The 15,311-nt window shown below is 39.3% G+C and overlaps 1 protein-coding gene across 2 annotated transcripts in view; it reads right to left on the bottom strand.

Moving 5' to 3' along the window:
• Positions 1 to 6,349: 6,349 nt before the first annotated feature.
• Positions 6,350 to 15,311, bottom strand: part of LOC124304643 (metabotropic glutamate receptor 7-like) — an 83,093-nt gene continuing 74,131 nt past the window's right edge. For both annotated transcript variants that reach the window (XM_046763137.1, XM_046763136.1), the window contains exons 9-17: positions 13,539 to 13,694; positions 11,542 to 11,668; positions 11,131 to 11,242; positions 10,037 to 10,260; positions 9,648 to 9,928; positions 8,598 to 8,902; positions 8,337 to 8,465; positions 7,832 to 8,239; positions 6,350 to 7,641 (exon numbers count right to left, since the gene is read on the bottom strand). In XM_046763137.1, coding sequence (XP_046619093.1) covers positions 8,045 to 8,239; positions 8,337 to 8,465; positions 8,598 to 8,902; positions 9,648 to 9,928; positions 10,037 to 10,260; positions 11,131 to 11,242; positions 11,542 to 11,668; positions 13,539 to 13,694 — 1,529 coding nt within the window. In that variant the 3' untranslated portion in view covers positions 6,350 to 7,641; positions 7,832 to 8,044. The remainder of the gene's footprint in view (positions 7,642 to 7,831; positions 8,240 to 8,336; positions 8,466 to 8,597; positions 8,903 to 9,647; positions 9,929 to 10,036; positions 10,261 to 11,130; positions 11,243 to 11,541; positions 11,669 to 13,538; positions 13,695 to 15,311) is intronic.

The following is a 15,311-nucleotide window of genomic DNA, read 5'->3' as shown; positions in this document are numbered from 1 at the left end:
TAATGTCCACAATTACTGCGATATTCAAAATTGAAAAACACTCCACTGATAAATGTGGATGAGATCTTTTGGATTACGAAAAAAAAAGTATCCACCATAAATATTGTTTTTATCACTTTTTATCGACAATAATACTGTTCAGATGTATATACCTATCGCGGTAAAAATACATTGTTTCAATATTACGTACGATTAAATCTATCACTTTTGAATGCATAGAAGATAGAGAGACGTAGGACGAACTCAGCCTTCGCGCGTGGTGTTAAAATCTCGAAATATAGCAACTACCTAGAACTCCGATAAGTAGCGCATCGGATGAACTTTCCCGAAGTAGATATAATGTGTATACATTATAGCCATGGCGTGTCCTTTACACCGCAATCACAATTCGCAAAGATTGGAAAACAACTACACCTAATCGAAGTTGGTAGTTGTCAAAATCAGAACTGCGAAGCATCAAATTTCGCCCGCAGCCGTTATCATGTATCTAGAAAGAGAGTTCGCCCTCCTTCTCTTCAACCCTTCATAATTGTAGAATTGCCCCGGTGATAATTTACGATACCGATATACGACGAATTTCTAGTGAAATCGGAACCATTCGTACATAATCGTTCATGTGCGCCTAGTTTCTCATAAAGTTATGCGTATATACATTTGTGTACGAAATATACGTGGTGTTCCGATTTCGGTAACAATTTGTAGTATAAGCGGCAATTAATTTTCACCAAGGGTGCTGTACATATGTGGACAGTGATTCTGGCGCGACTAATTCGTCGGCCGAGTCGATAACGTTGGCAATGAAGAATCCGCCCGCAGCGGCACGGCCAGCTTGTCGCGAAACGGCTCAGTCTTCGTAAATATAACAGCAGAACCCAACAACACAAAATTTAAATGGGTTTGCGGTTGGCCGATGATGGTGTTGCGAGCTGACTCCATTTCCCAACGTAATCGACTCTACAGATAAATTAGCTGTGCCAGAATGACTGTCTACGTGTGTACAATGTCGTGTGCTATTCGTTGGTTTCTTTCCATTAGTGATTCAAAAAATTGTACCGTAAGGCGCACTATCCTATAGAACTTTGGAATTCTAATCTCAATTTTAATATCTAGTTACATCGTCTGCTAATTAAAATGCAGGCAATTTATTTTCACGAATAATCCCACCAGCACTGAGCGTCTCACCGCGGTTATCCCTCAAGACTCTGGGATATCACGATATTCATATGGAACAGTAACATCCATTGGATATTTTCCAGGCATTTATACATTTACAATTAGCTGGGATTTTAGGATACGCGTGGGACATTATAGGCGGTATATTGCGCTATACATACACTAAATTTTGTGTATGCATATACATACACAAGTTGTACATTAATATTTATCATTTTTCTATATTTAATTACATCCCTAGGTGATCGCATCTTTGGCTTTGTTTATCTAATTTGTTCACACTGCATTAATGGAAAGGAAGTAAAGAATTATTCTCAAAACTCTCCATGTACCACCATTTTAACCGGTTCACATCGATGCGGTGTAAACATGGCCAATATATGGTATATTTACATTTGGTGTATCTATCATTTATACTTAACGTATATTCTTAGTATGCAATACTGTTTGTCTGTTCGGTTTGGGCTACATCACAGAAAGTGACATCGTACCAAAAATAATTCAGGAGCAAAACATGAACGGCCAGAATGATGGTAGCCGATTAACAGGGGCGACGAGATCAGTTTTTTATGTCCATATTTCGAATAAATAATTTTTCGCACTCGTATCGTAATGTACTATATCCGTGACATTTCGCAATTCTAACGTCCACCCCGTACATAAACAGAATAGGAAAACTGTAAAAATGTAGAGCAGTTCTGCCATTCAGAGGCGGGATTCGACAACTCAGTGGAACGGAATTAGCATACTAGTTATAGATCTGCATACAAACGGCATTTTTATAAACATGGCGCAAACTATGCCATGATTTGAGTGTATTCGCATCAAAAACCTGCTATAATTCATTTTCAAAACAAAATTCGTCAAGTATCATATACGTATATATAGTGCACCTATTAAAGATATTTATCTTTTCAATGAATGTTTTTCACTCTGAATTGTCTCTGTACAAACGGGCCATCGTGTATATACAATGTTTAAATTATTCAGGCTACGATACTATAGTATACATATCATTATAAGGATAGATATTATATTTCTTCGGCGATAGCGATCTGCGGTTCAAAAATGGCTAAAACTAAAATTATGGCTAAACGTATAACTATTAATCCCAGTTTGAAACACATCGTTGCCACTATACATGAAAGGTATGTAAGATAATGTAAGTTTGCTATAATTGTCTCGATTTGAAACTTCGTATTTTACTTCCACATATACCTATACCTATATATTATAACATTCTTACGGCTGTTTCCAAGACGTCAAATTAAGTATATAGTTACGTATTAATAACTAATATATATGTATATATATATATATATATATATATGTATATATATATATATACATGTGTGTATGTATAATTACTTATAAATATACTATATATAAGTCAACAGTGATTAGTTCGACTCGAAGTTTCTTTTTACGTTTATCTAATAATAGATCTCTGTTGCCGAACTTTATAGCTGCATGCTATAATCAACTCTTACCTAACAATTCTTATCGTGCCGCAAGTTCAATTTTTTCAGCTACTTTACTTTTTATCTAGTGCGCAAACCTCTGAATAACGAATTTTTTTGCCATCAGTCGAACGCTACAGGTGTTGACTAAGGATATGTAAACACTGCTAACCCTGCGGGGAAACTCCGCGATGTAACTATGGGTTCATAAGTACCGCACCGATTCTGATTTATTTTACATCTATGAATATTAACCGTTTCGATAAATATTGCCATTTTTTCCTCGTCAAAAGTTGGCAACTATAGCGGATCCGATTTCGCACACTAACGGTAGTATTAGCAGTAGACTATTAGTATTGGTATTCCCTGTACACGGAAAAAGATTGAATTGCATTGAAATAAATTTATTTTGATTCTTGATGGAAAACGAATCTGAACTAACCCGCGAAAATATTTGGATTATTTCGTCCCGCGTTGAACTAATTTCAAAACGAAAGAAACCAATGGAAAACGATAAGAGCGTTAATGTTCGAGACGTAGTAAACTTGATTCAAGGTAAATTCGAATTTGTATAACAGTGTCGAATAAAAATGGACGGAAGAAAATGGTGTATTACAGATTTGGTCGAGTTGAAATTGCGTTACGATTCAAACAACCAAAAGGGAATGCAACCGAATTCTTAGATACACATGCAAAGTAATAGAACGATTAATTGGGAGTGATCCTCGCATCGTGCAGTACATTTCCTCGAGAAATTGGGATTTGTTGTCATCATAATTAATCTGTTTGAATGCAATTCAATATTTTTTATCCTTTACTGGATTAGTAGACGTAGTATTGTATAAATACTGATAGGGGTTGTAATACGTGTAATACGTATTAGTGGTAACAGTAGCCGTGACAGCAGTAGTTTAAATAGTAGTAGTGTTGTACGAGATATCTATTGATCAAGGAATGTGGATCGGTGTATTGGAAAACTGATTTATACGTAAGATTTGAGACTACCATATAAACCTAAATTGATGTGGATCTAAGACTACGCATGTATGTGTGTATGTACATTTATATTACAAATAAACTGTACAAAATTTCGACAAGTATCGAACGCGCATAACTTTATACCCTAACTATTTATAGTACATACCTATAACTACAACGTGACTAGTCTGATTTCATGAAAATATTTCGTATATTATCGCGGTTCAGTATTGGCTAACGTCATTTAGCGAATAAGATGAAATACTTTTCCTCATTACATCTATTAGCTAAACGTCTAGTAACAGTAACAAATAGAACGTCCAAATATAAATGATGAGCTTGAACATTCGAATCACCTAATTGAAAGAGACTCGCACATTCTAGGCCATATTTACACATTTTCTGAAATCTGCTCATACATATAATACTGGTATGTACTATTATATACATATAATTTTGTAATATTAGTTCAGTCTTAATCCTAAGTATCTACTCTAGTTCGTCTCACCGTTAAAAAAATTACCGCAGATTCAGGGTCAAAATGAGATATTTTTTATAGTGACAGCCGTACTCTTACTGCTACGACGTATAACCAGTTCTTACTAACTATACATCACAGCATTTGGATACGGTTTCTACCAGGAGAAAGAAAAATCACTAATTCGGTATATCCAAGTTGTTGAAATATACAAAAGTACTTGACGCAAGAGTAGCTCATCCACTGCAGAGTTTCCCACTCGTGGTGCCGTAAAAGAGAGCATGAATCTCGAGAAAAGGATGCGAGCCTCAAGCGGCCCGGAAAATTGTGAAGTCTATCTCTAGAACAGTATATGGAATCATACAAACGGGGGCAGTGATTCTGAATTTTTAGGCCATGTCGGTTATGTCGGCGATGCGGATTCAGTCTGCAGTGTCACTGTCGACCGGCCGCTACTGGCTGAATTTCCAATTACCAATGTAAGCGACTTATGTCAAAAAGATTAGCCGTACCGGAATCACTGTCTCTGTCTGTACAGTATCGACGATAGTGTCTGATTTTATGCATCGAAGTACGCCTGCTCTGCCGGTAATTCAGATCTATCGAGTGATGATCACTTTAAGATGATTCCGGAACGCAATCACTGAATACTACGGCGTTTACTGGAAAACACCCTGTATTATATTGATGCATGGCTGTTATCCATGGTATAAAGGTAGCATGGATATACGGAATATGGTTAAATTGGCGGTGGTTAAACAGAGAATTATTCTGTCAGAGAATCTATCTTCGTTTAATCAGCTAAATGGTAGGGAGAAATTCATCAGTATGGGCGGTCAGATGCGCACGCGCACTAGGTAATACATCTAAACCCTTAGAGTTATTAAGCCCTCACCCTTTACGCTGTTCTCCTTTTCACCGTATCCTCAAAGGGCGTCGTTGAACTTCGAAACTGTGTTACTTATTGTGAAACTATTGTACGGTTGTGACGTGTTCATTGTTATCGCATCTTTTGTATATTTCATTCTCGGTTGCATGCCGGATTCAGATTCATTGCTCCAGATAAGTAAGCTACTCTTTCGTCACGACTTCTCTGCCGAGAGTTTTCCCACCACTGCATTTTAGTGTATTACCGTAAAATTCGGTATATAACTTATACAAGTTGACCCACAGGCTATTCACTCCCGAGTATACTAAAAATAAGAATGGTTTTTCAATAAAAACTATCGGCTGAACAGGGCAAACGAGGCTTGTCGCCTTTGCGACGGGAAGCATACAAGTTGCGGAATAATCCCTCTGATGCCCGAGGATTATTCAGCGATTCGTCTCGAACCTTACCTTAGCGCAGTGGAGCTGTTCTATTTTTATAAAGCGTTCGCACATACAGAGCCTACTGCAGTATCAAAATGAATTTAATGGTCGAAAAAACTTAAGATTCGGCCAGATTGAACGACGGTATCGGAAAGAGAGTTTGTACGATTATATACATTATCGAACCTTGTGTTCAATCGTCTGACTCACAGCTCTGATCAGAGGAATGTGCAGAAAGCAGGGCCAGCGACTTAAGGAATCTTAGGGTGTAGAGTTGTTCCAGAAGATTGTAGGGGAGGGGGGACTTGACAAACACCGAGTTTTTGTCTTGACTATAAGAAGGTGAAATGAAAAGGTATGTTTAAAATTTTTCAGATTACGTGTATCAAGAAAAAAATGTAAACCTTTTGCGATGAAAATGTACGCACAAGAAACTTTTCGCAGGGACTTCAATCTTCCGCAGAAGGTCCGTTGAACGTTCACATTTTGCACAGTACATGCACTACTAGAATCTCAAAACCTGCGGAAACATTTTTTTTACTTGATTTTTTGTCAGTCATTACAAAAGTTTGATTTACGTTAAAATTTTACCGCTCTCCTGTTGAAATTTTATGCTGTAAGAGCGAAATTAGAATGACAAGTATATTATCAGTCAGTATAGGGTTATTCAACAATTGATGTAAATCTAGCTTCAAAATTCTGAATTTGAAACAAGCCTTTCACGATGTGAAATTTCCACACCCTTCACGCAAAAGTCGCTAGCGCTGGTGGAAAGTATAGAGCTTATAGAAATGGAGAGAACAAGCCTATCTCCGTACAATGGACGAGCATTCAGACATGTGAGAGAAAGAGAGAGAGAGAGAGAGCGAGAGAGAGAGAGAGAGAGAGAGAGAGAGAGAGAGAGAGAGAGAGAGAGAGAGAGAGAGAGAGAGAGAGAGAGAGAGAGAGAGAGAGAGAGAGAGAGAAAGAGAGAGAGAGGAACATGGATTGTCTATCGCTCTGGAGGTAAGCATGCGCAGTCGAGACAATCTATCACCGCAGTCCGTGAGGACTGATCGTAATTTAGGCTAGTTTAAAAAGATATGGTTCGAAATGGATCATTACTTAAATAGTAAAACTAAATCGTAATGATCAATAAGTGTATTGTTTGTGAAAGGCACGAGATCAAAGGACAACAACTATCGTTTCACAGATAAGTCAAATAAAATAATTTTCTGCACAAGCACGTCATGGCAACTGATTATAAATAAATAGAATATGTACTTCTCCTTCGCACTTAGGATTCCGAAAGTTCCGGTTCTTAGAGGTAGTATATTTGCCAATGTGTAGAACGTGTAGTTCGGCAATACGATAGAAGTATCTTTCTAAAAAATCTTGAACAACTCATCCATAACAAAGTTTAAGAAATTGTCTACAACAGACTATTTCTGAATTTACGAAATCATGATAATGATATTAACTTGCAAAAGCCTCATCGTGATCAAATGATGAATTTCACTACACATTATTGCATTAACATACGTTTTTATCACATCGGCCGCATTGTGGTAGTTGCAGATAAAAAATTGTGAAACAAACATATTAAACTTCTTATTTTTGCCAACCAGTAGCCACGTCGCTATATGTACACGCGATGTATGTATAATTAAACGTCACATCATCGATCGTTATAAAGATTATTTTTCATCTTCTACCTTATTATGCAAAGGATTAATATTATTTAATACGATTACTGTATAAAGATTTACTACGATTGTCGTTTTTTCTATTTGTATAGAATTACATTCTAGCCGAAAAAATGAAGAGTTATTAATACTATGTGAAAAAATTAAGCTATGTCACCTTGAATTTTGTGTCAGAAGTTTTGTTAAAAATTCCAAAATTACTTTGTATTCTCCAGTCAACGTTTCTGTGTTCGAATGACGTTCATAAATTGTTAATCTTAATTCCGCCGTAATGCGCGTGCGCTACCTCCAAGGAAACAGATGATTTTGCTGTCACGGTCACTTTCACGGATGAGCAGCAACGCGAAGCATGTCCTCTCCATTTCTATAAGCTTTATGTTGTTAAGAATTCGACTGGAGACGATTCCTGCAACGTCCATGTAGGATATCCCTATGCGGTTGAATTGTCGATCTCGTCCAATTTCTTGACTTCGTACTCCAGATTAGATTGCATAGAAACCATCGCGGAGATGCTCGGCACGTTTGTCGATTTTTCATTTTCCACGGAATCGTTTGACTTGCATAGAGAAAAAAAACAAACAAATTATTCAGCCACCTGTACTCGCAGCGTTTCGACAGTCACGGATTTTTGAGGCGCAACGACCTTTACAGACTGCACATATTGTTATCGTACTATGTAATATGAATTGCTTGAATTTTAAGTATCTGGCAATGGACGATGAAGGCTAATTGTATGTAATGGTCACCTGCACAGAGCCAGATGCGGATTCATCGCGACATCTGTTCGACCTGTTGTGGGTGGGTGGCGTTGGAGTATCCGTTAGCTCGGACAACTCAGCCACGGTTGATAATATGTTGTCATCTTGTTCATACACCTCCTCATTCATCTGCAACATCGCCAGATCATCTTCGCTTGATGAGCGATGTTCCCGACTCTGATGAAGGTGTATTAGAGCTACCTAGCTGACGGACGATTCTTCCACCGACGGGCTTGCCAAGGCTTGCGATTCGCCGTTCTCGTGTTTCAACTCACCGCGAGCCTGTCTGGTCGGGCTACTTCTAGAACCGGATGTTACACTTTGCATCGTTTGACTTCTCGCTCCAGAAAATCTCATGCTGTAGGCAGGCCTGTTCGCTCCTTGAGGCTGAGCAGCCTGTAAAATAATTAGAAATATTTGCTTGACTTCAAGCGACATCCAGGCATGTGAGACAAGTACATGCACTACGAAGAAGTCTGGATAACTGACTTACGTTCGTCTGCCCAGGTCTGACATTCTTGTATGGCTGGAACAGGACTATATACACCTTTGGCGTGAACAGACAGCCCAGAGCAACGGTTGCTGAGATGTTGATGCACATGCACATACTAGCGATCTGGATCTGTTGGATAAAGTTTGATTTGTCTTTTCACAGCGGGATAATTTTATACCTTAACGCGTTTGATCCGCCTATAATGTAAAATACTACTTTTCATCGAGTACAAGTGAGATATGTTTACCTTACAAGTCTTACCTTGTAATCGTTGTTGGTGCCGAAGTAAATCGGAATGAAGGCAAGCCATACTATACATGTGGAGTACATGGTGAATCCAATGTATTTGGCCTCGTTGAAGTTTTCAGGTATCTTGCGTGTTTTGAACGCGTACAACGTACACATGAGGATCAGTATCATGTTGTACACGAGAGACATCATAAGGGAGAAGGTTGAAACGCGGCAAGTTAGAACAGCGGTCAACGGGTACGGATAGATTTCCTTGGTGTCTGGAGGCTCGATGATTAACCATACTATCGCTCCGATTAGCTGGACTGCCGTAATCCCTAAGGATATACAGAGGGAGATTCATAATGTAGGTTTTCACAGAATATAATTCATTGCGACTCAACCGCATTAGGTGTCGCATCGTAATAATGCCGCCGGGATAGCGCATAGACTGCGGTTCACTGCAAAGTGGACGGTTACGGATACATTTGTATATCGCTTGGACCGAGGGGTTAATCACTCGTGTAATCTGGTGTATATTTTTTCGGAAAACTTGTGAAATCTCCTGAAATCTTTTGAAATCTTTTGAAATCACTGTAAAAATGTTTTGAAGTCTTTGAAAAAATTCTGTGAAATCCCATGAAGTCTTATTTAATGTATAAAGATTTTTTGAAATCTCTGAATTCTTTTGAAGTATTCTGAAAATATCTGAAATTTTCTTTGTAATTTTCAAATCAGGTGTACATCAAATCGGTCAGTGATTAACCGCTCAGCCTGGACTAGCTATAGGACCCGTTTCCGATTTCGGATAAATTACGTCGATACTGGCGGTCTGAGCTACTTGTTTCCCGGTGACTAACCACAGTTCGGGTTGGAGGATCCGGATTTTTTTATAACATTGATAAGACGATGATAGAATGAAGAAGAAAAAATACAAAAACGAACGTGTTACAATATTTAGTAATTATGGTAAAATCTGAAATGGAGCTAGGCAAACTTATTGTTATTCCAGGTCCACATTTCCGTAAATCATTGCGTCAATCGGCATAACTTTGAAAGCCGAGTGCTTGCTTCGGAACTCACCAATAGCAATGGCAACTTGGCTTTTCGGCGATGTGTACGATGGTCGTTTAATGCTTTTAATCCCCTGATTAAAAATCCGGGAAATCCGATTGGTTTTGGTGAGTATGGCGCTGTAGCAAATACTCAGACACAGGCCTAGTCCTATCCGAAGGTAGGTGCAATTCCAAGTGGTCGGTCTGCTCAGTATGATGAAACTCATTCCGTAACAAGAGAGAATACCAACGAGAAGAACGTAGCAGAGCTCTCGCCCGGAGGCCATGATCACCGGGGTGCGATTGAATCTGTCGTTGAAAGGATTTCGCTCTTTAGATTTAGATGAAAGTAGTGCAGAACACTATAATCACAATGCCGTGGTCGTTGCTGTATTGGATAGTTTCAATGAAACCGACCTGATGAAGACAGCTGTAGTGAAGAGGGTGCTGAGAATCCCCACCGCAGCAAATGCTAGAGGAACGACTGCCCAGGGGCTCGTCCAAGGTATAACTTCAGCCGCTAACTTTATGCACCGGGTTTTCGTCTTGTCAGGAGCGTATCCCGGATCACAGCTGCGGCAAGTGTCGTTAAACACGTAGGCGTCTTCCCGACAAGCAACGCAACTCCAGCAACAAGCTTCCTGAAATAATTTTACTCACTGATTCGGACGACTGTAATAACCGTGGTGGATAAACAACTCGTGCGGACGAGTTGAGTCGCCCGAAGCGACGTGCACTTTTGCTTTGGTATTTTTTGATCTACTTAAAAGAACCTCACGGTAAGAACTGCGGAGGTAGACGTGATTCACTTGAGTTCATAAAATCGAGCACCTTGGCAGGGCAACGTGTGATTATATCCGAAAATTTTTTCAATAACTTGCACCTCATTTTATTTGGAAAAGTCACAAGTACACGGAACAGGGTCAGACCGTGGAGGAATGAGATGTGAAAAAAATGTAGAAGATTCGGTTGAAATTCCGCGTTGGGCTTTTCTTATATTCCCATCTGGAAGTTCCCCACGTGACGTGAAATGCCTACGCAAGAGCCCTTTAAAGTATGTCTGCATTACACATACGTAATATTTTGCTTACATAGGTAGGTATATACCTATGTATAAATACATAATGTACATTCGTTGGTATAGATTTTTGCGGCACCTCTATGCGAGAGAACATCAATTTCCTCCGTGTCAATGAAGATATATAGATGTACTCTCGATATTACTTCGATTCGCGGTGATAACTTTGTATCTCCACTCTCACATGTTGCATACGATAGCATTCAGTGGCATTCTATTCCTGGATCTTTACTAGTTACTCAAGATCTTTTTCCTTGCGATAAACCATGTTTATCTTACGGTTACCATGTTAAACTAACTGGGGAACATTTCTCCAGGTAGTAGCTATATAGCTCTTTCATCCTTCCGTATACCATTGCGATAATTGAAACGTTTCTATAGTACAATATAATGGAAAGAGATTGACGTGCGATCTAGAAAATGACGCAATCACCTGAAAATTTCTGACGTGACCAAGAGGACAGTTTTCGCTACACGTACTCCGTGGGATGTTTTCTTCGCCGGGACCCGTCGCCCATCGTGTCATGTTGACGTCAAGCTCGAGGCTAGAATAATGCATGGCTACCTTAAAGAAGTTCACCAGTTTCATCTATTACATTGGAAATAATTGAAAATTAAATGAGATGTTTGTACAGTACATTGTCATCTTACCCTTAAATTCTGAAGAATTTACCTACTTGGTTCGTGAGAAATCAAGTTCCCTGATATATGGGCTCTTGCAGGAGGCACAGATTTATAAAGTCAATAGCAATAGTAAAAATCATTGGAATGTTCTCCTACTTTGGTCTCACACGCTTGCTATTAATGTGTCACCTATGGAACTATCCAGGGAATCGAAACTTACATTTCTTTCCAAGTGCCGATTGGAGTGTAATCGAATCGTCCTTCTTCGCTATGTTGGTACTGATAAATATTGTAGAAGCCAAAAGCATCTCCGTCAGAATTGAACTTTATCTCAGTTCCTTGGCGCCCTGAAAGTGAAAAATCTATCGAAACTAGATTCAGACAAGTAATTGTAATAACTTTGGAAAGTGGTCCAACACTTAGCCATTATACCGATAAAGGTGGTATACCTTGGTGTTACAAGTTGCCTTAAGACGAACAATAAGTGTGCTGAATTGATGTAACGTTGCAATAATAGAATAGCAGAACCATGCTAAAAGGTGACCCCAAACTCGAGAATCTGAGTGAGTGCTTGATCAAAATTGAAGATGGTCCTTAATCATTCCCTGACAATTGGTGGGAATTGCACCAATTTTAGTTGAAGGAAAACGGAAAAAGTGGAGATGTTTTCATAAAAATATGTATAATCATGTATGTACAATTATTCGTATAATTTTTTCATCGCAGACCTGTGTTATCATCGGTGTGGATTCAAATACTTTCATACCAATAGCTAGGTGTACCTTTACCCAATCGACGCAAAGAGCAGTCCACGCCACCTCGATTTTCGTCAAGTTTTTTAGTATTGGGGCATGCAATGATTCTCTGCCGCATTCGGAAAGAGCTTGGAAATATATTTTTTTCCAAAGCTACTATAGAATCGCTATTTATAAGCATGTGTGTTTGTGTGTAAGGTGACTTATACGACGTCACCTATTCGTCCAATTGGTGTTGACGCAGGTTTGTGGATATCGATATGAGTTTCCAGCTGCCACTCTCACGTTAATCTATCGTCGATTGCATGTATCCTACCCCCGTAATGCCTAGGCATATTTCCTGCATATCATGCATGAACTGCGTTGAATATTGCGGCAAGGCTACCCATATCGATTATGGTAACTGCAGCTACTTGCCACTCGTGATTTGGATGTTGAGAGAGTGCCAAATTGCTAGTGAATCCTTAGGCGAGGTCTTGCTAAACATGGACAACGACTTTGGTGTTTATTGAAAGTATCTATCTTAAAACTCAGTTAGTTCAAAGCGTCGAATCTGAGTAGTTTCGTTACGGCGCGTATAATACAATTTAGGTATATTCGCGTTCTTCAGTAACGTCACATGAATCGGGAAAGTGGCGTGAGAGCGAGTAATATTTTTTGCACCGTTCACAAATTGAACAACCCAAGATTTTTACTTTTGCGAGATTCGAAATTACGTTCGCGTAATGATACGCTTGAGAAATGAAATATAAACTCTTTGACATGCAACGCATTTAGACAAAGAAATGAGACAGTATTATATCTTTCTGGGGAACATTTGGAACAATAACCAAAAGAAAGAAAATAGAAAAGAAATATATAACATTACAAAAGGTAGGAGGAAGAAAATATTCCTAAATAAGCGAATTGAGCTTGTCTGCTGTAGGTGACAAGGGTTTACAATATTGAAAAAAACTACCCTTTTCTTACAATGAAAAGTATGAATAACTGCAAAACAGATGCCCGATGTAACCGACGCAACGACAGGCTGGGCCGTATATTCTTTTGCTACACCGTGGAGGGACGTGTTTACTTCTTACTTATTTTTCGGCGCTCTTCCGTTACAAGATCAGACGTTTGTTACTGTTGCATCAGAAATTCACGAGATAGCTCACGAAAAATTGGCCGAACACCATACTCATGAAAATAAACTTGACCAAATATATCGCAGCTCAGATAAACTTATTTAAGTTCGGGAAGCTTAACCGTTTGTGCTACGACTTTTGGACTGTTTTGGAGCCCGTGTTGGTTTTCTTATATTTACTGTTTCCATGCACAAGCACCACCGCCCACATTCGTCCTAGTCACTGATCTCTGTACTATAATAGATATCAGTGGTCCTGCTCCTCGTACGCTACCGTTGTGGATTGTGAAGATCTGGAGGCGTGATGAATTCCTGCCGAAATTGTATAATTATACTCACCGACGAAAGTCACGTTGTGGATATAGTGCAGAAGGTGTTGTCCTTGCGGAGCCGGCCTAAGGACGTCGCAGAGATAGTGAGCCGTACCGCGACCGCGGACGCACTCGTCCTCGATGATGTTATGAACTGCGTAGGCCATGGCGTAGACAGCGTCAACTGGAAGCATAAAATGAATATATGAAAATTTATATTGCCGATCCAACTGATAATGGTCATACTCTTGTAGTCGTCGTTCAGGAGGAAACTACAGTTCAAGGAGTTACGTAATTGAAGTAAATTATGTTGGTATGATTTGCATATAATCAATTAAAACCGAATGCAAAACACCCGGTTTCATAAATATCGTTATTGACCCAAATATCATATTTTTTTAAAGAATCGCTAGTTCCAAAGTTCCAGTGAGCGTGGAACTTAGTTTGCTGTAGTCATAAAAGTGATTTGTGACCGTTGTCGGATGTATGGCGTCTTTGGTCGAATAACGAGAAAAGTTTCAAATCTTTTCGTTCGACTGATTGATTGACGAACTGCTCTCGATACGAAGAGTTGGTCACCTCCGCGGTCAGTACAACATTGGTGGATTTGGACATAACGGATTCCGCAACCAAGAATCTCGGGAATCTTGATTGCTCTGCAGGAGAATGAGAAATACAACTTTCAGGAAAAGTTATTGGAAGGAGAGGTTCCGAGAATAAGGAATCGTTCCGCAGTACCAATACGGAGAACTAACCATCCAGATTCCCGTCAGCGTTGATATAACTAACCGATGATCAGCCAAATTTTGCCCACCCTGCACGAATTAGGTACTCGTCAAAAGGCTGACTAATCGAGGTTTGTCTACCAGTGGATTCATGGGACAATAGATGCGACTAAGCAATCATTATTCACGCTCATGAGCATTATTATATTGAATTAGGAATATAAAATTAAAAATGTATTTTTAATACCTAAAGTATTTATATTATATTTTAACAGGGCATTAAATTTTTGCTATAACCTGATGTTGATCATTTTGTTAGGGTGCTAGGTTCGATAAGGCACTACACGTGTACTTGAATAGTTGGAGTAGTAGGTAAATGGGACTGTTGTTTTGAAGCAAGAACAATTTTTTCCAACAGATCTTTGCAGGTTAGATTTTCGAAGTCTGTGGGGCGTGCGTAAAGTGCGCCATTTCTGAAGAGTTCAGTAAAATGACACTGGTGCATGCGTTCAATTGAAATCATCAATTTTAAACGTCATGGCTTTCTTGGCGGACGCGCCAACTAAATGTTGCGCACTGACTACGCACCGCCAGAGATATCATTGCGTTGTGCTTCACCTGAAGTTTGCGCGTTAAGGGTATGTTTCGTGTAGCCGAACCCATGCCTCTGAACCTACGACTGCCCTTGATCTACTTCTTTTGAATTATTATGTTACATTCGTTCGCTTCTCAAATCAAACTTTCCTTTACGGTTGTTGAAAAAAATATCTATGTGAGACACACGCCTCACGTGCTATATCTGACTTCACACGTCAGGCTGCGGGCTCGTTAGAAATCATCCACGTTCCGCACTTGTAACGCAATATAAGTTCCAAGCTCTACGAAGTTGCGATAATGGATATTGTAGATCGTTTTCAGACGCGAACCACATGTTGAAACAAAGCCAAAGCTACGAGTTGAAACACCATTCGTAGATCGGGCGAATCGAGGCAATTCTCTTAGCAGTAAAAAAGCAATTTACGAAACTTTCTGCGGAATTTCCGTGACTCGAACCTTGTCATATGCGTCAAATATTC

Source organism: Neodiprion virginianus, chromosome 5, assembly GCF_021901495.1.
Source record: "Neodiprion virginianus isolate iyNeoVirg1 chromosome 5, iyNeoVirg1.1, whole genome shotgun sequence".
NCBI lineage: Eukaryota > Metazoa > Arthropoda > Insecta > Hymenoptera > Diprionidae > Neodiprion > Neodiprion virginianus.
This window is presented reverse-complemented; position numbering and strand designations above follow the sequence as displayed.